This window comes from Pantherophis guttatus, chromosome 3 (assembly GCF_059756535.1).
Source record: "Pantherophis guttatus breed Tessera chromosome 3, ASM5975653v1, whole genome shotgun sequence".
NCBI lineage: Eukaryota > Metazoa > Chordata > Lepidosauria > Squamata > Colubridae > Pantherophis > Pantherophis guttatus.
In genome coordinates, this window is record NC_142065.1 from 33,697,430 (window position 1) to 33,721,109 (window position 23,680).

The 23,680-nt window shown below is 39.5% G+C and overlaps 1 protein-coding gene across 1 annotated transcript; it reads right to left on the reverse strand.

Moving 5' to 3' along the window:
- Positions 1–12,019: 12,019 nt before the first annotated feature.
- Positions 12,020–23,554, reverse strand: CHMP4B (charged multivesicular body protein 4B). Its single transcript, XM_034414037.3, has 5 exons — positions 22,884–23,554; positions 18,738–18,915; positions 17,987–18,101; positions 15,613–15,739; positions 12,020–14,220 (listed from the first exon to the last, which is right to left on the reverse strand). The coding sequence occupies exons 1-5, from the start codon at positions 23,077–23,079 to the stop codon at positions 14,153–14,155; spliced, it is 684 nt and encodes a 227-aa protein (XP_034269928.1). The 5' UTR covers positions 23,080–23,554; the 3' UTR covers positions 12,020–14,152.
- Positions 23,555–23,680: the final 126 nt, after the last annotated feature.

Here is a 23,680-nt window from a genome sequence, read left to right on the forward strand (position 1 = left end):
AGCTGCCGAGCACCCAAATTTTGATCACGTGACCATGGAGACGCTGCAATGGTCATAAGTGTGAAAAACAGTCATAAGTCTGTTTTTTCAGTGCTGTTGTAACTTTGAACGGTCACTAAACAAAAGGTTCTTACGGTAATTGACAACTACTTGTACTGACCAACAATGCTTATATAGGACTGGTCCATATACTAGCCATTCAGAACTTACCAGCAGAGACACAAAGCAGAAAGGAAAAAGGAAAGAGATCACCTTTTTCTCCAAGGTGGACAAATACTCAAATTAAAATAGGTAATCTCAACCTCTCTAAGAAGGCAAGGTGTGCAGCCTATAATGATTGCTTCCCAAACAGTTAAAAATTCAGGAGATAATTACATAAAGAGCCACTTGCAAGCTCCTTTGTTATTAATGAACAGATCTGCTCATTCACCAGTTCACAGGAAAGCAGCTAAATCTAAAATAAAGAAATCACCATCCTTCTGTACTTTGGAGATATATCAGTTTTAGATGAGAAAAAGTTCCATTAGCTTGAATGTTTGTAATGTTATACCTTTCTTTTCAATAAATGCTGCTAAGCAAAGCCTGGGAGAATTGTGCTTAGAAAAGAATGACATTCGCTTATAGGTAGAAGCCAAAAAGGGAGGCATATGCAGAACTTATTAACTCAATTTTTAAATATATACATGTGTATACATGTTTTATCACGTTGCTTTTACTGCTACTTCAGTTGATTCTGGCTTGTAATCATAGAACTGCCATATCTGGACTGGGAAGATCTGAATGCCTACTAACCAACAGTAAAGAGCCACTGAAAACTTTATTTGTTGCCGTTTTTAGATGTTTCCCACTGAAGTTGAATTTCAATGAAATAGTAGTTCAGGAACAAAACAATTCTTAAGTTAACCTGGGGCATCAGACACACATACCATCTGCCCTAAATCGGGAAAAAAGACCAAATGGATGAACAGAATGCTAAAAACTATATAGCTATAGAAATATTAGCTGAAAAAGAATGCCATCACTCTGCTAAACAAATAATTCCCTCAACACTGTCAAACTATTTATTAAGTCTGCATTACTATTAATCTTCTCATCATTCCCACCACCCATCTCCTTCCACTTATGATTGTATGACTGTAATTTTGTTGCTTGTATCATTTGTACCCTATGACTATCATTAAGTGTTGTACCTTATGATTCTTGATGAACGTATCTTTTCTTTTATGTACACTGAGCGCATATGCACCAAGACAAATTCCTTGTGTGTCCAAACACACTTGGCCAATAAAAAATTCTATTTTATTCTATTCTAAAAAGTATCCTGGTGAGACAAATTAAAATTCCCTTTTGCCTTTCCCATTGCTGAATCAAATTTGTTCCTCTCCCTCCCTCCCTCCCTCCCTCCCTCTCTCTCTCTCTCTCTCTCTCTCTCTCTCTCTCTCTCTCTCTTGAATTCCAAAGAAGGGAAAAATGATTTTAATTAACAGAGATGACTGGTGAATTTGTCTCCTATAATAAGACATGTTTAAAACATTAGCCTCTAATTCATGAAAATTTAATATCCTTTAAAGACGCACTGAAAATGCTTTAGTGTTCCAGATATTGCAAGGAGATACCCAAAACACTCTACAAATGTGCAGGGTGAAGCTCAAATGATGAAGCAACTTTCTAAGCAGGTACAGGTAGTCCTCAACATACAATTACAATTGAGCCCCAAATTTCTTTTATTAAGTGGGACATTTGTTTAAGTGAGTTTTTTCCCATTTTATGACATTTATTGCCCAAGTTATTAAGTGAATCACTGCAGTTGATAAGTTAATAACCTGGCTGTTATTAATCTGTGAATCTCATTTCCCCATTGACTTTGCTTGTCAGAGGGTCACAAAAGGTGATCACATGACCCCAGGATGCTACAACGGTCATAAGTATAAACCAGTTGACAAGTATCTGAATTTTGATCTCCTGACCATGGGAAATGCTGAAAAGGTTGTAATTGTGAAAAATGGTCATAAGTCACTTTTTTCAGCTCCATTGTAATTTCGAATGGTCACTAAATGAACTGTTGTAAGTCAAAGACTATCTGTACTACTAACAGGATTACACCTGGATAACACCAGACAAACAGCAAATTCACATATATATATTCTCTGGAATTACTACTGTTTGTTCACTTGTTTTAAAGACATCAACATGGCATTATCTTCAAATGATTCTTCTGTATCTTTTGAAATTTCACAAAACATCTGACAGGAAGGAAAATAGCACAGATTGTCTTAGTTTATACTCTACTTATATACCTTGATCATTATTAGAGGCTCTACTATGAGTTTTCCTCTCAAGTGATGTGGGGCAAGTGGTCCAAGAGAGAGGTCTTCTTGATTTGGAGCATCCTCATTAATGGGCTATCTGCCATTCCGCTACTTACAGATATTTCAATAATTCTGAACTCATTTTGACTGAGTGCCAACTATTCATTGGAATAGTGGGATAGATAGATAGACAAAGATAATATTATGTTACATTATTATACATATTTATATTTTATTGCTTTTTTAAAAAATTAAGGTAAAGGTAAAGGTTCCCCTCGCATGTATGTGCTAGTTGTTCTTGACTCTAGGGGGCGGTGCTCATCTCCATGTCAAAGCCAAAGAGCCAGCGCTGTCCGAAGACCTCTCCGTGGTCATGTGGCTAGCATGACTAAACACCAAAGGCTCATGGAACACTATTATCTTCCCACCAAAGGTGGTCCCTTATTTTTCTACTTGCATTTTTTACATACTTTCGAACTGCTAGGTTGGCAGAAGCTGGGACAAGTAACGGGAGCTCAACCGTTATGCAGCACTAGGGATTCGAACCGCTAAACTGCTGACCCTTCGATCGACAAGCTCAGCGTCTTAGCCACTGAGCCACCACATCCCATCAGATAAAAATAAATAAATAAATAAACATAAATAAATTTACTCCTCTTTTTAAAATGGTTTTTTTACAAACTAATGTTTAACTAGCTTAACAAGTTTGGGGGTAGATTGGAAATATAAGAAATTAAATAAATAGCATTCTGATGGAAGCATTTCAGTACTAAATATGGATTTTAAAACATACTGCTAAAATAGTTTGGTTTGTCATTCCCATAGATACAAAGCTATGTCATATTCAAAAATGTAGTTGGGAACAATGAAAGATCAATTATAGCAACAACCATGTGCCCTTCTACATTATGGTAATTGCAGTGCCACCTACAGCCTATAGGAAACAAATAATATCTGGCAGCAGTGAATGCCATCCAGATCTGAAGGGAGTCTAAAAATATCCACAAATAAAGGGCTGTTTTCCTACATACAACAAATTAAGAAATGATGCTGAGCTCAGAATTAGCCAGTTAAGGGTCAAGATTGCAGGAATCTGCAATCCTTGTGGTTCCTTGCTAATATTTCTTTAAGAGAAATGTGGAAAGAAAAAAAATGGAAGTATCTTTTTTGCAAAACCAACCCTTTGTGAAAAAGTTATTACAGTGAAAGTGCCATTTCCTCCTGCTTCTGTTGGTCCATTGGAACTAATTGGTTTGTGAAAAAGCCAAAGTATCTGGCCTTATGCCTCATGGTTTATTTGATTTTGATTTGCTTTGATATGTGAACCAAGCTATTGTAGTCTGTAAACCTGATTTCATGGTTCAGTTGTGATTTGTGAATAGGTTTTTGCCTTCAACCTTGAACTGGAAATTTATGATGCTCTTGTCTTCCTATTTTTCTATAAATATTTGTACAGGTAGTCCTCAGGTTATCACCTTTTGCTCAGTGATCAAAGTTACAAAAGACACCGAATGAGGGGGACTTACAATCAATCCGCAAAGTTGCAGCCATCACAGAGTCCTGCCATGTGATCGTGATTTGAATGCCATTTGCAAACTTCCCTGCTACTTCTCACAAGCAAAGTCAATGGGGAAGCCAGCAAAAGGTCGTAAGTCGATCCTGCTTCTGGTTTTTTGCCCGCCTTCCTGCTTGCAGCACCCACCCACCCACTCACCTATGCTTTTTAGCACCATCAGTGACACCCACCCACTCATGGCATTTGCTTGCAGTGCCCACACTGTGTCAGCATTCAGTGGAAATTCCCGTCCCAATTGTCTTTGTAACCCAAGAACTTATCTGTAGTGATTTTTGAACCAGGATTGTGTGATTATATTTCTTGTACCATTGTGTGAGACACAAAACAAGACAGTCTTGTCTACTTGAGCTGCATCTATTCAAGACCGGTCATCCAAGATAGAGGACAAGTTTTATCTTAAATGTACATGTAATACTGTATGGGGAGTCGGAGAAATAAACTAGGAAAAGTATTTACTCTCTCACAGATTAAAGTTTTCATTTTTGCGGACATTCAACAGGGTTTTTTCATACTTACCATGGTCATAAACCAGGTAAACGGTTCATAAATCATTGCGAACCGGTAGTAACGGTAAGTAGAACCCACCCCTGAAGTGTATTGCTATATTTTTATTTTGCATTCTAGTGCTATAAATAAAGTAACAACAATTGGAATTGTTGAGACTCTAGAAAGAGTGCAGAGAAGAGCAACAAAGATGATTAGGGGACTGGAGACTAAAACATATAAAGAACGGTTGCTGGAATTGGGTATGTCTAGTTTAATGAAAAGAAGGACTAGGGGTGACATGATAGCAGTGACATCAGGGGCTGCACAAAGAAATGGGAGTCAAGCTATGCTCCAAAGTAGCTGAAGAAAGGACAAAAAACAATGGGTGGAAACTAATCAAGGAGAGAAAATTTGTCACAGTTAGAACAATTAATCAGTGGAACAACTTGCCGCCAGAAGTTGTGAATGCTCCAGCACTGGAAGTCTTTAAGAAGAGATTGGATAACCATTTGTCTGATATGGTATGGGGCAGGGGTCCTCAAACTAAGCCCGCGGGCAGCATACAGCCTGCCAAAGCCATTAATCCGGCCCATGCAGGACCACAAAACTGTCCCGCCAATATTGCCCTGCCCACCTGCCAGCCTCCACCCTTTGGCCGAGTGTAGGACTTACCTTTGCGAGCCCTGCAGGCTGGAACTGGAAGGTAAGGCCAATATTTTTGGCCTGCAGAGTGCTTCTAGAGGCAGGGGAAGTGAAAAATGAGGTGTGCAGACACCCCGGGAGAATAGAATAGAATAGAATAGAATTCTTTATTTGTCAAGTGTGATTGGACACACAAGGAATTTGTCTTGGTGCATACACTCTCGGTGTACATAAAAGAAATGATACATCCGTCAAGAATCATAAGGTACAACACTTAATGATAGTCATAGGGAAACAGTCACTATAAATCTTAAGGATACCAGCAACATTGTTACAGTCATACAGTCATAAGTGGGAGGAGATGGGTGATAGGAACAATGAGAAGATTAATAGTAATGCAGAACTAGTTTGACAGTGTTGAGGGAATTATTTGTTTAGCAGAGTGATGGCGTTCGTGGAAAAACTGGGCCATTTTAGCCCTTTTTTGGCCTGCAGGATTCTTCTGGAGGTGGGGAGATGAAAAACCAGGCATGCAGACGCTCTGGGAGGCCAAAAACGATCCCGTTTATGGCCTCCCCCACCTCCAGTAGCACTCTGCAGGCCAAAAACGGGGAGCACCAAGGCCTCCCGGGGCATCCGTGTGCTGCGTTTTTCACCTCCCCTGCCTCCAGAAGATAGAGAGAAAGAAAGAGACAGAGAGAGAGAGAAAGAGAGAGATAGACAGAAAGAGAGAGAGAGAGGGAGAGAGAAAGAGAGAGAGACAAGACACAGAGAGAGACAGAGACAGAGACAGAGAGAGAGAGAGAGAGAGAGAGAGAGAGGGAGGGAGGGAGGGAGGGAGAGGGAGAGGGAGAGGGAGAGATAGAAAAAGAGAGAGGGGGAGAGGGGGGGAGAGAGAGAAAGAAAATGAGTGAGTTGTTGATTGTAAGCTCCTTGGGGCTGAGACAAATTGCTGCAAAATTGAGTTTCCTGAAGGGGACCACTAGACTCCTAAACAACTGGAAAAATGGTCTAGTAAAAAGAAAAGTCAACCAAAAGAGCAACATGCAAACAAAAGCAAATAAAACACCTCCAGTATTAAATTAAATTAAATTAAATTAAATTAAATTAAAATTTAATTTGTGTGCATTGTTTAATGGACTGCTAAATTGGCCATGCCCACCTAGTCACATGACCTCCTATCCCCACCCAGTCACATGACCACCTAGCCATGCCCAGCCAGCCAGTCTGCCCCCCCCACAGTCTGAGGGATCGTGAATTGGCCCCCTGTTTAAAAAGTTTGAGGACCCCTGGTATAGGGTTTCCTGCCTAAGCGGGGGGTCAGACTAGAAAACCTCCAAGGTCCCTTCCAACTCTGTTATTTTTATTCTAAGAAAAAGAGATTGGAATTTCCAAACTTTTACAACAAACACAGTGTCTAAGGAATACAAACTTTGTCAGGCAAGACTTAGGCATCAAAAATCCTTATTTGTGCACAGGAGAAACATGTCTAAAAGCCTGTGTTACCATCCCATGTGCTCTATAATCCAAGCTAGGGGAAAAATTATTTACAGACTAACTGTCTGGATTAACCAAAAATCTCATCTGTCATTCTTTTTTATCAAAAGATTTACAAGACCAAATTCCACAGTAGTTGCTCAGAAATCTACACTGCCAAAAATCTTAATTGCTTTTCAACGTATCTCAAAGACTATTTTATCATGGGGATGAACTTTCTTCTGAGAGAAGCCTTATGTTCACATCTATGTTCAGGTAATTAACTGATGCCTATAATAACATAGTCTTCTGAGCTGGAAATACGCATCAGTATACACAGGCATAATCCCAGGTCTAAAGTGAGGAGCTCTAAAATTTGGCTGGGACAAGAGTGACATCTATAGGAAATTTACTGTTGGTGCAGGTATATTCGACATTCAAAAGATAAAAGATGCCCTGAAGTCCAGTTCAGATGAGGCAACTAAAGTGACTGGAGAAGAAAGAGGTAGGAACAATGAAGAGAGTGAACAAATGCATGGAAATTAGCCAAAAGGAAGAGGATGTAATAGAAGGCAGGCAGGCAGGAAGCTTCAATAATAGCAGCTCCATGAGTGGGAAAGATGCATTGATACAGAAGATATCAGAAGATGGTAGCAGAGAATGGGCAAGACTTAAGCCTTAAGGCAGGGGTCCCCAAACTTGGCAGCTTTAAGACTTGTGGACTTCAATTCCCAGCAATTCTGGCTGGAGAATTCTGGGAGTTGAAGTCCACAAGTCTTAAAGCTGCCAAGTTTGAAGACCTCTGCCTTAAGGAAAAAGTATCAATGCCTTTGAGGTCACAGCAAATACTTTAGCGTTAGGAATGGTAATACAATATGGCTCAGGACAATTACACTAAGTAAGGGGTGTTAATTATTGTATTTTATTTTACCAGCCGCAACTATCGCTGATAAAAGTACCATTTGTCCATTGCAAAACAGACTCTTATATTTGGCCCCAAGAACGGTCTAAATCTAAAAGCTTACACTATGATTTTACAGTTCATCAAACAATATGAGCCTGGAAGTACAAAAAAGGCAAAGTAGAAAACTGTATATATCAAGAGATACAGGTAATCCTCAGTTAAGGACTATTCAGTTACAATGGATTAAAAGAAAGTTACTTACAACCTGTCCTCAAAATAATGATTGAGGCACAAAAAAAACTCGTGGTCACATGATCACATTTTGGGTGCTTGTCAATTGGCTCACATTTATGATTGGTTGTGATCTTTTCTGACAAAAAGTGCCAATTGGGAGAATGAATTTGCTGAATGACCACATAGTTTGTTTGAAGTCCATGGTAACTTGCTTTCCACTCTCATAAAAGTGATTACAAAATAAAGTTATGTCATGTGGTGACCCATTTAATGACCAAATCCAAATGTCAGCCCTTGGGGTTGCCAGCCATGCTGGGGCTGCCATTCGGGTGGGGTTGGAGAGCCACCATCTGGGATGTGCATCCACATCAGCCAAAGACCAAGCCCGCCGAACGCCTGCCAAACGCTTGTAAGCTGCACAGCTGAGCCGAGCAGAAGGCGTACACTCCAGGGGGCACCTGCCAAGCTGCAGGGAGGGCAGGCACACCCCTGAAAAGGCTACCGCATCTACAGAGCCCTCAGAAGGCCAGCTGGGCCACGGGCTTCATAAACAGTGATGCGCAGCAGAACAGATGGGCAGCAGAGCGCGCGCAGGCGCAGGGAGCCTGACATGCCGGAAACAAGCATGGCGGCTGGATGGAAAGCTCTGCAGCTGCAAAGACGTGGGCAAAGTGGCGGCACATGAGGGGTGGAAATTATATGGGGCAGGGCCAGTGGTGGGTTTCAACATTTTTTACTACCGGTTCTGTGGGTGTGGCTTGGTGGGCGTGGCATGGCTTGCAACTTTTGTAGAGGCACTTCTCTGCTCTCTGGAACAAGAACTATTTGATAAATCCCCATACCAGAAAGCCTGTTAACAATTATAAATCCTATCCAACAGCTCAGAACCTAGACATGGAAGGCCATTCTGGTTCAAGAACTGAAGACGATGACCTTCTTACAGGAGTGGTGTGGGAGAAAGTCAGGGGTGGGTTCTACTTACCTTTACTACCGGTTCGCAACGGGATCGTGCACACGCCTTGCTTCTGGGCATACGCAGATCACTTCTGATGATGTTAATGTCAGTGGGCGGAGCCTCCTGCCGGTTTTACTACCAGTTCTATAGAACCGGTCCGAACCGGTGGCAACCCACCACTGGAGGAAGTACTGATGGAGCCCTTAGTGATTATAGTGATTATATACAGCCAGGAACAGGGCGACAAAGGATTTTCGATACCAATTCTTGGCCAGCAGGCAAATTGAATGTACAAATCATGTGGATTGTCTTTTAGATCAGTGGTTCTCTTTCCGTCATCACAGTCCCCCCCTTTAAATCCCTTTTTTGGCCACGGATCATGGCCACGGACCACCAAGGCTTAAGTCAAGATTTAAATCATAACATTTCTTCAAGCTGTTGGAAGAAATGTCAATCTGGGTAATTGTTGGGGGAGGGGAAATGTCCATCTGGGTTCAGTTCCAAGAGGGAAGAAAGATACTGGAAACATGGAGGCTGCTTGGAAGGATGGTTTAATGGTGAAGCAGAACCACAAAGCATGTGTGATTCTGGGTAGATGAACACATGGAATGGAGAGTGAGATATATTTATACCCTCTCTTGGACCTTGCAAGAAATGTATCTTATTGGTTGTCAGACTCCCAGGGGGATATGCAGGGGTCCTGCTAAGCTTGTAGGGTGTCTGTGTCCCAGGGTTGGTTGAATCTTGCTGGGTGTTGATGTAATGAAGAGGCTTTGTGTTCTGAAAGGTTGTTGGGCAATTCCTATTATGGTTTAATGGCTTTGTCCTGGTTTGGATCTTGAGTGAGGGCTAATCCTATCACCCTGGAGCTTGAAGGCCTTTTGTCTTGTAGATAGGATGGCCCAGTCTTTCTGGGGCTATTAACAAAAGTGGGGGCTGCTTTCCAAGAGCATGTTTCTCCTTTTCTCATCCAGGGAGGTATAATATTCTGCCTTTTTAATATTTCCTAGAATATTTCATTCTTCTAGGAGAGGGGTGGCTGCTAACTTTCTACAAAGCCTTTGCGGATCCACTGATGACATAGCAGCCCGGCCCCCCCAGGTGTCCATGGACCACAGGTTGGGACCTCTAAACCACTGTTTTAGAGCATATCATTCCTTTATTAGCCATCAAAATAGCTGTAGACCATGGCAGTAATCATGCAAATGACGCATAGAGGATGTGCAACTCGAAGTCACAATGAGTGCACATGACTTATATTGCTTGATAAACAGTAGTGTGCTCTATTTAAATTAGAATATGCTACAGTAAAAAAAAATGGAGTTGGAAAATGTGTCTTTCTTAAAAATAATTCATGCTAAGAAATTTCAGCAACCTTAAAAAAAACATTATTTCTCCTCATTCCACTTTACACCATGGTGAAATTTTATTTGGAATGGTGCAAGTTTGCCACCCAGTGTTCAAAAAACAGTATTTCACATCTACTGTCTGAATTAAGGAATGTTTATTTTCTTGAAGCAATAATCTATTTGCTCTCAAAGAACAGAGCAGCAGGCATGGAAATAATCCCTTAAAATATTGTCCTATCTTAAAATGCATTTTAAGACATATTCTCTTTCTCTCATTTTAATCTGTGCAATAATTAAGACTGATTTTCAATGGATCCTGAAATACAATTCCACATATTTTATAAAATACTTTTTTTTTTCTTGGCCAAATTTCATAAAATACTGCTCAAACTGAAAGGCACAAAATAAAATGCTTAAGGATATAAAGTCAGCTCGAGCATTTCTAAGTAGTAAGCAAAATCTAGAGTGGTATCTGGACTTTAAAGATAATAGGATTGTTCAATTTGGAAGTATTAAGATATAAAGAATCAATAACTTGATATTTTCTTCTCTTCATATAATTTATAGAAATCTCTCAGATAAATAGTATACTTGAGAATGGTGAAATTTATGATTTAATTTTCTTATCTACACATATTAAAGTCATGACATTACACATTGTATTATACAATTGTTTTGTTAACACTCATGAAAAATGTTTGGTAATCACTTTTGATTGATAGTAGCAAAACATCACTTTGGGTTGATAGTAGCTAAACACGGGGGGAGGGAGGAATGTACAATCTACTGTACAATTTTTAAGAAACTAAGCAGATTGACAAATTAGGAGTCTATCAAAGAAACAGGCAAGTTCATGGTGAATGTCAATATTTATTTATTGTGGCAATTAGAAAGATGGGAGAGATGGTTTGTATTATAAAACTAATTGCAAAACTGTCAACCGTAGTGAAATCATGTGTAGCTCCAAAGTGCAAGAGCTCTGTAAATATTGGCCAAACCATACTAATAGATTAATAGATTGATTTAAAAGGTAACTCTACTTTGTACAGATCTGTTGATATATGTGTATACCTATACACAAACACACACACTGGTACCTCTATCTATTGAATAGCAGTTTTAAAAGATAAAATATTATTTTCCTCAGCTAGAATAGAACATAACATGCATTTAATATGAAAATATATGCATGGCTAGTTAAGATTGTGGAAGACAGGCCACATACAAAAATCTGGAAGATGTGAAGCCTTCCTTCCCATTTGTTTTTTAAAGGAGTACAGTTGTGAAAGAACAGCACTTTGTCTTTTTTCTGTTGTTGTTTTGGAGGGGGGGCAGAAGTGGGAGAGGGGAACCAGAGCTTCCAAGAGGAGCAAGTTCTTTCCTCCTCCTTTCTCCTTCATTAAGCTACATGGCCTTCCTAGAACCTCCATCAATCTCTCTCTCTCTCCTTTTTCCATCTCCTAGCTAGACAGTTCATGTTAAAAGGAATGACAATAAAAGCAGGAGGCTGCAGAAAATATTACTAGTTCTGCTTTTTAGGTGCATATTTCAAGGCTGCAAGCCTGGGTTTGGGAGGAAGAAAGAAGTAAAAGAATCAAGCCACAGTGAAAAATACAGGAACAGCAAGGCGCAATTGGCAAATTGAGGGCAACAAAGAGGAAGAAGAGGCAGCTATTGACAGCCTGGTTAAAGGAAAAGCAACAATAACAGAAAGTATAGAAAAACAAGTCCAGCGGAAATGAATTTGCCATTAAGTGAATCCTTTAGCAGCTAAGCAGCATAACCACACATCTACAAGTATCTGCACGTTTACATCAGATCCAGAACTCTGACTGATGGAAGAGGCAGTGGAGAAAAGAGAGTCCAAATGCTAACAGTGGGTGAAGCTGACTTAGCAACATAAAGGGACAGCCACCAATTTTTCAGAGATTGTGTTCAGCTTATGCTTCCAAACTGAAAGCTGGTAAACGTAAGAGACATAGTATATATGAAGCTACAGAAAATATACTTGCTGTAAGCACCTAATATTTTCAGAATAGTAGAAAAAGGCCTGAGGTGTAGGAAGCAAGAATAAGATAGGCACAAGAGTATGATAGACTTAATAAAGGCTTTATTTTCGTTGAGAACCAAATCTTACAGTACTTTTGTAACTGCTCAGCAATAAAGTATCTTGTGTTAGTAAAATCCAATCCACCCCGTTTACCGAACAAAAATGAGCCTGTGACACAGCCTTTACATTAGTTTAAATCTTAGTTTTTGTAAATTTTCTAATTACTTTTCTAATTAAAAAAAAAATCCAGCTGAATCTTTATCAGAAGGAAAAAACATGGTTGTGGGAAGAGTTGTAAAAGCTAGATCTGTATGTCATTCTCTGCTTTATTCCATAGAAGCCAGACATATAAACCATTTTATCAATTAGAATTCTTATAGATCTGGAGTTCATAAAAAGATCTCACACAAGCTCTGTAGGACTGTTCATTCAGGGTCGGCAATAAGGTGATAAATCTTAAATGACAAAGTGAATTACGGTAACTGCATTAGAGAAAATGAATCAAAGAATCAGTGGTTGAGAATGGGTAACTTGGCACTGTATTACAGCCACCCTCAAGGCCATTATGACTCTATACATAATGACAACTATACAAAATTTCAGTTACTTTGAAACCCAAGAGTATCATAGTAACTTGTTTTGCCTTCACGATGCAATGCAAGTACCATTGAGATGAATATGGAGAACCATACTCAAATGCAATTGTGAGATGGATGGTATGCAGATACTTCCTTAAGCGATACCAAGAATGAAATTATCTGTTTTAGGGTTTTTAAAAACTGTATACTGCTTCCAATAAAAACAAAGGAACGTTGCCTTTATTTCTACCTATCAGAATATTATCACTTCAATTATAGCTTGCTAAATTTTTCCAATTAAGGTTCTGGTGTACTCGAGAACAAAGAAACTGGCACGATTTGCCAGCATTAGGATAAAGCGTAATGCTTTGGGATTTGGTAGCACTTTGGTAAAGACTAAATGCATTTATGAAATGTGTGTGAACATCCACTGAGTTTCATATAAAAAAATGACATAACTGTAAAATATATGCATATACAAACTGAAAAATAATTTTTCATTATATTATTATGAAGGAATTGTTTTTTGATCTGACACCAAGTTTCTCTTAGACCTTGTTATGAAACCTCACATGGAAAAAAAGTTCAAAAGGTAGATAATCAGACACAGTAAACCATCCAGAATAGGTGAATTTCAAAACTTTTCCAGCAATACTGCTTAATTCTGAAATATATTTGTTTCTAGATTATTCTCTCTGAAAAATAAAAAAACGAAGAAAAGAAAAGCTTGTGGGAAGATACTTGGAATAGCTGTACGATATTTCTATCTCAAAAGCAGATATTTTGAGAATGATAAGGAAAAACTAAGAAATAAAACGGAAGAAAATCCAACGTTTTCCAAGTTTTTGTAATATATACACAAATAAACACATCATTCAGACAGTATGAAAATCAGTTTAATACAGTGCATTCATATTTAAAATAAATGTATGTTTGTTTCTGCATGGGCTATCGGTTGTCACAAATAGCAAACATCCAAGTGCTATATAGAAAAATGTACAGCTAGAACAGTAGTGTGAATTTAATTTATTTCCATAACAAAATAATTTACCATTCCAAACTCACTTCACCAATTAAAATGGGGAAAGTGACCAAGTTCAGTGTCATGATGAGAGGCATTTCAATGTTGCCAATATAAATACATACTTTAAAGTACTACAAGCCTAATGCAATTGTACATCTAAACACAGTAAGCCAATAATGGCTTATGAGTTTTCATTTTGTAATGCTTTACGAGACTTCTAAAAATTTCATCCAACTTAAGTTATCACTTTCACATCCCAAGTCTCAACATAGTCAGAATTCTGAAAGATGAGGATCCAGCAATGGCATTAGCTAAGTCCAGAAGCTGAATATTGGAGTGTTTGGCCAATAACGTTTATTATTTAAAGGAATTCAACATTCTATAATACAGATGCCCTCCTTGGAAACTTTTGCTAACTTTGTTCAAACCATGCTCTGTAGAATGTAATTCCTAGTTTGGGGCTTAAAGAAATAAAAGACTTTGCGCTTAATGAAGTCTCCCAAGTATATGTGCACCTTCAGCAACAGGTGATCAGTCCCAATTATTTATCCAGCTCATTGCTAGTACAGTTACATGTTTTCAGCCCAGGCTTCAAGCTCTTTCATGTCATCATCCTCTTCCTCTTCTTTTTTCTTAGCTAGAAGCAAAGCACAATAGTACAGAATTAAACATTTTCCTTTCAATACTGATTTAATTACCACATAGTGCAAGGTATAAAAAACCCTCTAAGTTAGAAAAATCATTACTGCTATGCTGAATGAATGAAACTAGAAATTTATGCATAACTTGTTAAATCAAGCCAAAATATAATATGAAATTACACACGTCAGAGAAAAAAATTGTCAGAGAAAAAAACGTTAAGGTCTCGCTACCTGTACTATAACAAATGTTTTTTGTTATGCAGTCTACAATGAGTTTATATTTCCAAGAACCATTTAATGACATATCAACCTTTTTGTCATGTACAGTCACAATTTGTAATATTGTCCTAATCTCAAATTTCCACCATGTAGTTTATAACATTAGATCAATCAGAATAGAGCTGCAAAGGACCTTGGAGATCTTCTAGACCAACCCCATGCTCAAGCAGAAGATCCTATACTATTTTAGACAAGTGACTAACAAGTCTCTTCTTAAAAACCTCCGGTGATGAAGCACCCTTTCTTCTTAATTCCAGGTTGCTTCTCTCCTTGACTAATTTCCATCCATTGTTTCTTGTCCTGCCCTCTGGTGCTTTGGAAAATAAGTTGATCCCCTCTTCTTTGTGGCAGCTACCTCAAATACTGGAATACTGCTAGCATGTCCCCCCTACTCCTTCCTTTCTCTAGACTAGCCAAACCCAAACCCTGCAGCCGTTCTTCATATTCTTTAGTCTCCAAGCCTTTAATCATCTTAGTTGCTCTTCTTTGCACTTTTTCCAAAGTCTCAACATCTTTTTTGTAATGTGGTGACTAAAACTGGATGTAGTATTCCAGGCATGGCCTTACTAAGACTTTATAAAGCAGTACTAATACTTCATGTGATTTAGATTCTGTATCTCTGTTTATACAACCAAGGATTGTATTAGTTTTTTTGGCTCCTGCCACACATTGCTGGCTCATGTTTAAGTGATAGTCCACTAGGACTTCAAGATCCCCCTCACAGTTACTGTTTTTGAGCCAGGTTTCGCCTAATCTATGCTTGTATCTTTGGTTTTTCCTGCCCAGGTATAAAAACTTGCTTTTCTCCACATTAAATTTCATTTTGTTGGATAGGGCCCATTGTTCAAGTCCGTCAATATCTTTTTGGATCCTGAGATTGTCTTCTGGGGTGTTGGCTATTCCTGCCAGCTTAGTGTCATTAATATGTATTTTTATAGTTCTATAAAACTGCTATTGGAAAAAAGGTCAGATATTCCTATAAAACAAACATATTTTAGATGTAGGTGCGGCAAGATATTTTAAAAAAATTAATTATGCAAATGGAGCATATATGACTATGTTTGTAAAGCAACTACATTCGTCATAAAACATCACTTTCCAACATTTACCAGGCTTTGAAGGTAAAGCTATAGAGGGCACATTGGGTAGTGGAACATTCTCTGGACCACTGATTTCCAACAGATTTTTATCCAATTCTTCCTGCTCTAATTCTTCTAATTCAGCCATCAGCTCATCCTGTAATGGAACAAGTGAGAAAAATTTTCATTGCTTGTATTAGTATCTGTAATCACATTTACTAATATTGTATTATGCGAAAAATAGTTTTAATATATTTTTATGAACCACTGGGTGTAACTGGATTTTCTCAGAGTCTCACCATTTAGGATAGAATAACAGAGTTGGAAGGGACATTGGAGGTCTTCTAGTCCAACTCCCTGCCCAGGCAGGAAACCCTACACCACTTCAGACAAATGGTTATTCAACATCTTAAAAATTTCCAGTGTTGGAACATTCATAACTTCTGCAGGCTAGTTGTTCCACTTATTTGATTTGAGCACCATCCAGCTCCACAGTAATCAGGGTGGATAAAAATCAATGATTTTTTTAAAAAAATAAAAAAAATCAGATTTTTTTTATTTAAATTGGATTTTTTTGATTTTTTTTGAATTTATTTTAATAAAAAACTTTTGGGGTAAAATCTATCGTAAGATAGTTTTCTATTTAAGATACATAAATAATTTAGTTTATTCAGCATGAAATGGAGCTTAGTTATGTAGCATGAGGCTGTATATTCTGCAACACTGGGACTATCGGTGAGTCAACAGTGGGTCAAAGGAATAGCAGAGATGAGAGTTGCTCTTTAAAAATTATGATTTAAATCGAGTTGATTTAAATCAAGCCTTTTTACTAGTGATTTAAATCATGATTTAAATTGACTCGATTTAAATCAAATCCACCTTGACAGTAATTCAGGGCAATTCCCAATATAAAATAACAATTTATTTTCAGTTATTTATTTATAACAGTTATTGGCTATCCATCTTACCACAGGGCAACTCTGGACAGCTTACAATCATAAAAGATAAAAATTATATATACTAAAAACATTAAGTTAATTCAAGCCAAACACTACAGTTCAATTAAAGATGAGGAGACCAGGAGCAGAATGGGGGAGGAGATGAGATCAGCCACTTCCACTATTATGCTCCCACATTGGAGCCCCAAGATAACTGGAAGAGCCAAGCCTTTAGGCTCTTACAGAAGGTCAGAAGGGTTGGAGCCAACCTTACTCCAGGAAGCAAGATGTTCCAGAGAGCAGGCATAATGGCGGAGAATGACCTTCTTCTGGATCCCACCAGCCAGAATCCTCGAACTGACAGGACCAACAGCATGCTTCCTCTGCTGGCATGGGTGGGGAGGGCCGATCCCAGTGGGATGAGACAGTCCCTCAAGTACCCTGGACCCATGCTATAAAGGGCTTTAAAGATGATTATCAACACTTTGAATTGCACTCGGAATGCAGCTTGTGAAGCTCTGGTGTTACATGGGTTATTGTTTGGGCCCCAAGAACTATTCGTGCTGCTGCACCCTGCGTTAGCTGTAGCTTCCAAATGCTCTTCAAGAATAGTCCCATATATACAGTGCATTATAATAGTTGTACATCGTGAGATGATTAGGTCCTAAATGATTGAGTGCAGGGACTCCTGATCCAGCAAAGGCTGCAACTGGTGCACAACCTGAAGTTGTGCAAAGGCTCTCCTAGCTGCGACTGCCACCTGCTCTTCGAGGAGGAGTTGTGAGTCCAGGACAACCTTCAAGTTGCAGATCAGACCCATTTAGGGCAGTGCCACCCCATCCAGAGTGGGGTGCACCCAAAGCCATTCAGTCTTTCCAGTCTTGCCAGGGTTCAGTCAAAGTTTCCCCCATCCAGGCCCCCAGAGCCTCCAGGCAGCCCGAGAGGGCAGCAACAGCATCACATGCGTCGCCAAGCGTGGAAATATAAAGTTGGGTATTGTCAGCGTACTGCTGATATCTCAACCCATGGTGACAGATTATTTTACCCAGCGGCTTCATCAAGTTGTTAAAAAGAAATGGAGAAAGTACCAAGTCCTGTGGCATACAACAAGATAACTGTCGAGAGAGACTTCCCACGCCCTCTTAACTCCAAGTGACACTGGCCATGGAGAAAGGAGACAAATCAGCACAAAACTGTGCTGCCCAGCCCTAGACCCTGTAGCCAACCCAAAACCATGCCATGTTGGATGGTATTGAAGACTACTGAAAGGTTAAGAAGAGTGAGGATGGTTTAACAGTCGTGGTTCTTAACAGCTGACCACATCATCATGTCCAATGTTTTCTAAACCATCATAATGCATTACTCATGAGTAATTAGCCCTCTATTACAGCATTTTAAATCACTGAGCTTCCTAACCACTGTATGTCTGACACAGAATGAAATTATTTTTAGTTATTTATTCTTACGTCATCAAATTCTTCACCAATTCCTACAGGCTTGGAGATAGCGGTTGAAATTTCATCAGCTAACTCTTGCTGTTCTGCAATATCTTGCATGAGTTCATCTACTTTGTCAATATCCCTGTAAGAGACAAATTTGGTAAGTTTCATCCATTCAGGTAATATCTTGGAGATCAATTAAAACTACTAGGCATTTCTGGAAACCTATATGGAACTCATTTCAACACTGATTTAATTTAAATTCTTTTAATTTAATTTAAATTCTTTTAATATTAGACTTAACAATTTATGAAGATGAGTTACTATAATTATTTGCAACACAATAAGGATTTATTCCAGTTAGAATTTAAACTGAGATCAAAGTAGTAAAATGCCTTTTATGCTACACGAAAAATTATTTCAGTATACAAAGTAGAATGCATTTATGAATAATCACAGAAATGAGCTATAATTAGTGTTCCAATTTTTCCAAAATAAAGGAATTGGTAATTATTAAGCAAAATTGGCATTTCTTTGCCTTATTCAATAATGCTGCATGTTAATAATTTCACCATGCTTTATAGTACTCAAGACGCTTGGGGGAGATCTGAATTCTAAGACTTGTGATCTGTTCTCTCTGGATCAATTTTGAAATTTTTAAAAAGCTGATTTTTTTTGACAATGGTCAAAAATGCACCAATTAAACACAAAACACTGCAGATCCTAATCATTGCTTTGTACTCATCCTTCCAGAAAACCAATGAGAAGGATATCTTACATGTTATCATGAGCAGCTTTCATTGCTTTTGCAGCAAAGCCCATATTCTTGAGCACTTCAGTGTTGGTGTTAGCATTTTCCAAGGCTTCCCTCTGGAACTCAATTGTGGAAAGTGTGCCATCTATTTGAGCAAGTTGCTTTTCGTATCTCTTCTTTCGTTTGAGAGCTTGGAGTGCAGCTGGATAAAAATAACACAAAGCATGATTGATATATAATGTGCCTCTACAACTGTCTCTGCTAGAATGCTACCCAGAATATAAAACCACTTGAAATGTGTGCTCACAATTACTTCTCTTTATTTTGCTCCAAACTTCAAAATTAACATTATTATTACCAACAGATACTCTTTCCTAGGCAAATAAATTGTATTTATTAACTCTAAATCTAACTCGAGGATAAAAACCCACCAGATCAGATTCATAGAGTTACTGGTGTTTATGGAAAGTACAAATGGACTTGGACAAAGATGAAAAGAACTTCATGAGAAGAGACAATGATACCAGAAGAAAATAGGAATTAGAATTCTAACTATGGGACCTAAGGATAGCTGGGAGGAGGCTGTCATTTACTTGAATCTCTCATTAAATTCCATCAAAATCTTAACTTACACTACACCATCAACCTTAGTTCTGACCTATTTATAGAACAAGTTCACTTTCTTGACATTACAAAAAATTACACAATAGACAATAAACACCATATTATACAAGAAACCCACAGATCATAATGCACAGCCACATGCTTCCAGCTTCCATTGAGAAAACTAACAAGTATTATTTATCAGTAGAATCTATGCATTTGCTCTGAGATGCTCAACTGATGAAATTAAGCCATGCTTTTGGGAGACTGAATTACCCAATCAAATCAGTAAGCAATCAATAAAGTCACATCAATTCCCAGGAAAGACATATTAAAAGAGAGCAAAAAAACCTAGAATAGGTCATTAGTTGTCACAATTCACAGTTAAAGCCATTCAAGCACATTATTAATATATAACCCATGCTACAATCCAAATGATACTGCACTTTCTCAGGCATTGAGTGACAGCCATTGCTTGCATATAAACAACCCCTAAAGTGAAATAGATTCTCAGAAAAACAATAAAACAACAATGTTAGGCATGGAACCAGAACCAGCAAAAAATCCAGATATCTAATTTATTCCCTAGATGCGTACTTTCATAGAATCATAGAGTGGAAGGGACATTATCATTATCATATCCACCCTACTCTACACTGCAAGATGCACTATATCAATTTTGTAAATGACTATCAAACCTCTATTTGAAAATCTCCAGTGAAAGGGAAGAAGTCCATGTAGTGACTTAGTCTATTGACTGGAATTCTTACCATCAAAATATTCTTTCTAATGTCCACATCCTTGAGGTTTCATCCTATTAGTCCTACCTTGTGGAGTTTATAAGTCTGAACCCTCTACAACACGACTTCCCTTTCTGGGTTCAAGACCCGAGCGCCATGTAATTGGATGAATCCCTGTTACCTGCCCCAGCTCCTGCCAACCTAAACAGTTTGAAAGCATGCAAATGCAAATAGATAAATAAGTATCACTTATTTGGTGAGAAGGTAACAGTGTTCTCAGCATAGAGTCATGCTGGCCACATGATCAAATGTCTTTGACAATGCTGGCTCCCTCAGCTAAGAAATAGAGATGAGCACCGCCACCCAAAGTCATACATGACTGGATAGAGGAAACTTTTACCTTTACCTATGACAGGATTCAACTTTAACTTATCAATGTGAAATTAAATTGCAGGTCGTTCTTACTAAGCCACAGAATACATGTAGGCCTCAAATAGGAATAAGGAGGCAACCCAAGTTGAGCAGAGACATACAAAATATTGTATAATTTCACATGAATCCAAAGTATTCCCTTAGTACAGGGATGCCCAAACCCCGGGCTTCACAAGCCATCGCTTGCACAAATAGAACTGCACTCACAAACATGCTCACCCGTTGCTCCTGCGGTACCATCTCCTCCCCCCACCCCACCGCTGCCAGCTCACAAAGCCAGACAAGTTGGGGACCGCTGCCTTAGTTGCCCACTCAGGCTATTTCAATACCTGATCCCCATACTATAGCAGAATTTAATTTGGGAGGAAAAGTAGGGAGAGATATATTATTGGAAAGAATTGGAATAGACAAATTAGTAATTTCAATTTGCATGTGCACCTATTATTTATTTTTTATCATGCATTTATTTATTTATTTATTTATTATTTATCAATCAATCATATTTCTATGCCGCCCACTCTCCAAGGACTCTGGGCGACTTACACCAAAGACAGTATACTAAATAGCATATTGCCCCCAACAATCTGGGTCCTCGTTTTACCCACCTATTTATTTTTTATAAATAACTGAAAGTGATGAACATATCTAACACTCCTTCCTCCTCCTATTTTCCCACACCAACAACCTTGTGAGGTGGGTTGGGTTGAGAGAGAGTGACTGACCCAAAGTCACCCAGCTGGCTTCATGCCTAAAGCAAAACTACAACTCCCAGTCTTCCAGGTCCTAGCCTGATGCCTTAACTCAACCGGCTTAATACTTAGGAATTAATATGGTCAAAAATGGGATGCCACCAATGCTAAGAGACAAATCAACTAAAAGCATTATAAAACAGTTGATTACATACTGTACTGTACATCTAAAAGATTCTAAAAATCCAAAGTGTGTGTGTGTGTGTATTACAACTCCACACAATATTCCCCAGACACCTGTTGTGCCATGGATGCTACCGGAGTGGGAGGGAAGGCCCTTCAAAATTATTTGAAATCCAACTCATGATACTATTGATATGTTAATAAAGGAACCATTCCAAATAGGGTGCTTTTCATTAAGAGACTTACACCTTACAATCAAAGGTTGCTCCCTCAATCACGGATTTCAGAAACGGTAGAAACTTCTCTTAAAAATTCTGCTCTTCTGTGCTGATGTTGGTGCATTTTGCTTCTGCAATCATTCTTGATCACACCCATTCCATCACATAACTTGTGAGACCAAAGGGGCAGCTGGCCACAACGTCCACAATTCTGAACCTACCTATAGAAGCACATGTTTACTCACCTACCTGTAAAAGAACATATTTACTCACCTACCTATAGAATCACAGGTTTACTCACCTACCTATAGAAGCACAGGTTTACTCACCTACCTATAGAAGCACAGGTTTACTCACCTACCTATAAGATGCATAGGTTTACTCACCTACCTATAGAAGAATGTTTACTCACCTACCTATAGAAGCACAGATGTACTCACCTACCTATAGAAGCACAGATTAACTCACCTACTTATAGCAGCACAGGTTTACTCACCTACCTATAGAAGCACAGGTTTACTCACCTACCTTTAAGATGCACAGGTTTACTCACCTACGTATAAGATGGATAGGTTTACTCACCTACCTGTAAAAGCACAGGTTTACTCACCTACCTATAGAAGCAGATTTACTCACCTACCTATAGAAGCACGTTTACTCACCTACCTATAAGATGCACAGATTTACTCACCTACCTATAGAAGCACGTTTACTCACCTACCTATAAGATGCACAGATTTACTCACCTACCTATAGAAGCACAGATTTACTCACCTACCTATAGAACAGGTTTACTCACCTACCTATAGAAGCACAGATTTACTCACCTACCTATAGAAGCACAGATTTACTCACCTACCTATAGAAGCACGTTTACTCACCTACCTATAAAATGCACAGATTTACTCACCTACCTATAGAAGCACGTTTACTCACCTACCTATAGAACAGGTTTACTCACCTACCTATAGAAGCACAGATTTACTCACCTACCTATAGAAGCACAGATTAACTCACCTACCTATAGCAGCACAGATTTACTCACCTACCTATAAGATGCATAGGTTTACTCACCTACCTATAGAAGCACAGATTTACTCACCTACCTATAGCAGCACAGATTTACTCACCTACCTATAAGATGCACAGCTTTACTCCCGAGCAAACACACAGAACACGAGCCACCTTTTACCGCCCTCCCCGCTCGCTCGACCATCCAAGGAGGGCGTTCAAATTCACCTCATCCGAGTCCACCCACAAACGCGAGATGGGATTCCTCCACGGGCTCCGATCAGCCGGACTCACCGCGCTTATTCTTGGTGCCGTGTTTGCGGGCCGCCAACAGCTCCTGTTCGATCTTCTCTTCCAGGAACTCCTGTTTTTTACTCAGCATGTCCTCGGTCTCTTTAAGCCTCTGGATGGCCTCTTGGGGAGAAGGGCCCTTCCCGCCGCCTTTCTCCCCCGGGCCGATCCCGAACAACTTCCCCAGCAGCCCCGACATGGCTGGACCTCGCGCGAGGAGAGGCACCGACCGACAACCCCAGCCCGGAGGAAGTAAGGAAAAGAGGGGACGGGAGGGAGGAGGCTCCCCCGAGGATGATGCTGGTTGCTCTGAGGAGGTGCAGAAGTGGACGTGGCGGCGAATGGGGATCCCTGCGGTCCCCCCAAACCGTCAACCGGGTTAGTTGGCCGCACAGGCCCAAGGCCCGACAGTGACCCCTCTCTTACGCCACCAGTCCTCGGCAGCGCAGCAGCCCCAAGCGCCCCCACCCCACCCCCACCCCCACGACTGACTCACGGTCCGGAGTAAAACCGCCCACGATCCCATACGTCACTCGTAGAGCTATGGCAACAGCGGTAACCCCGCCCACCTCCGTCTTTTTCCCCCCACCCCTCACTCGGCTCAGTGGGTGTAAATAAGCAGCAAAGGCTGCCGGGAGTTGTAGTGTTGCTCGAAAAAAGGACGCTTATTGTATAAAATGTGCTTAGAAGCAGGGGTGGGCAACTGTGGCCCTTTTACAACCTGTGGACTTCAACTCCCAGAATTCCTGAGAAAGCCAAGCTGGCTCAGGAATTCTGGGAGTTGAAGTCCACAGGTCATA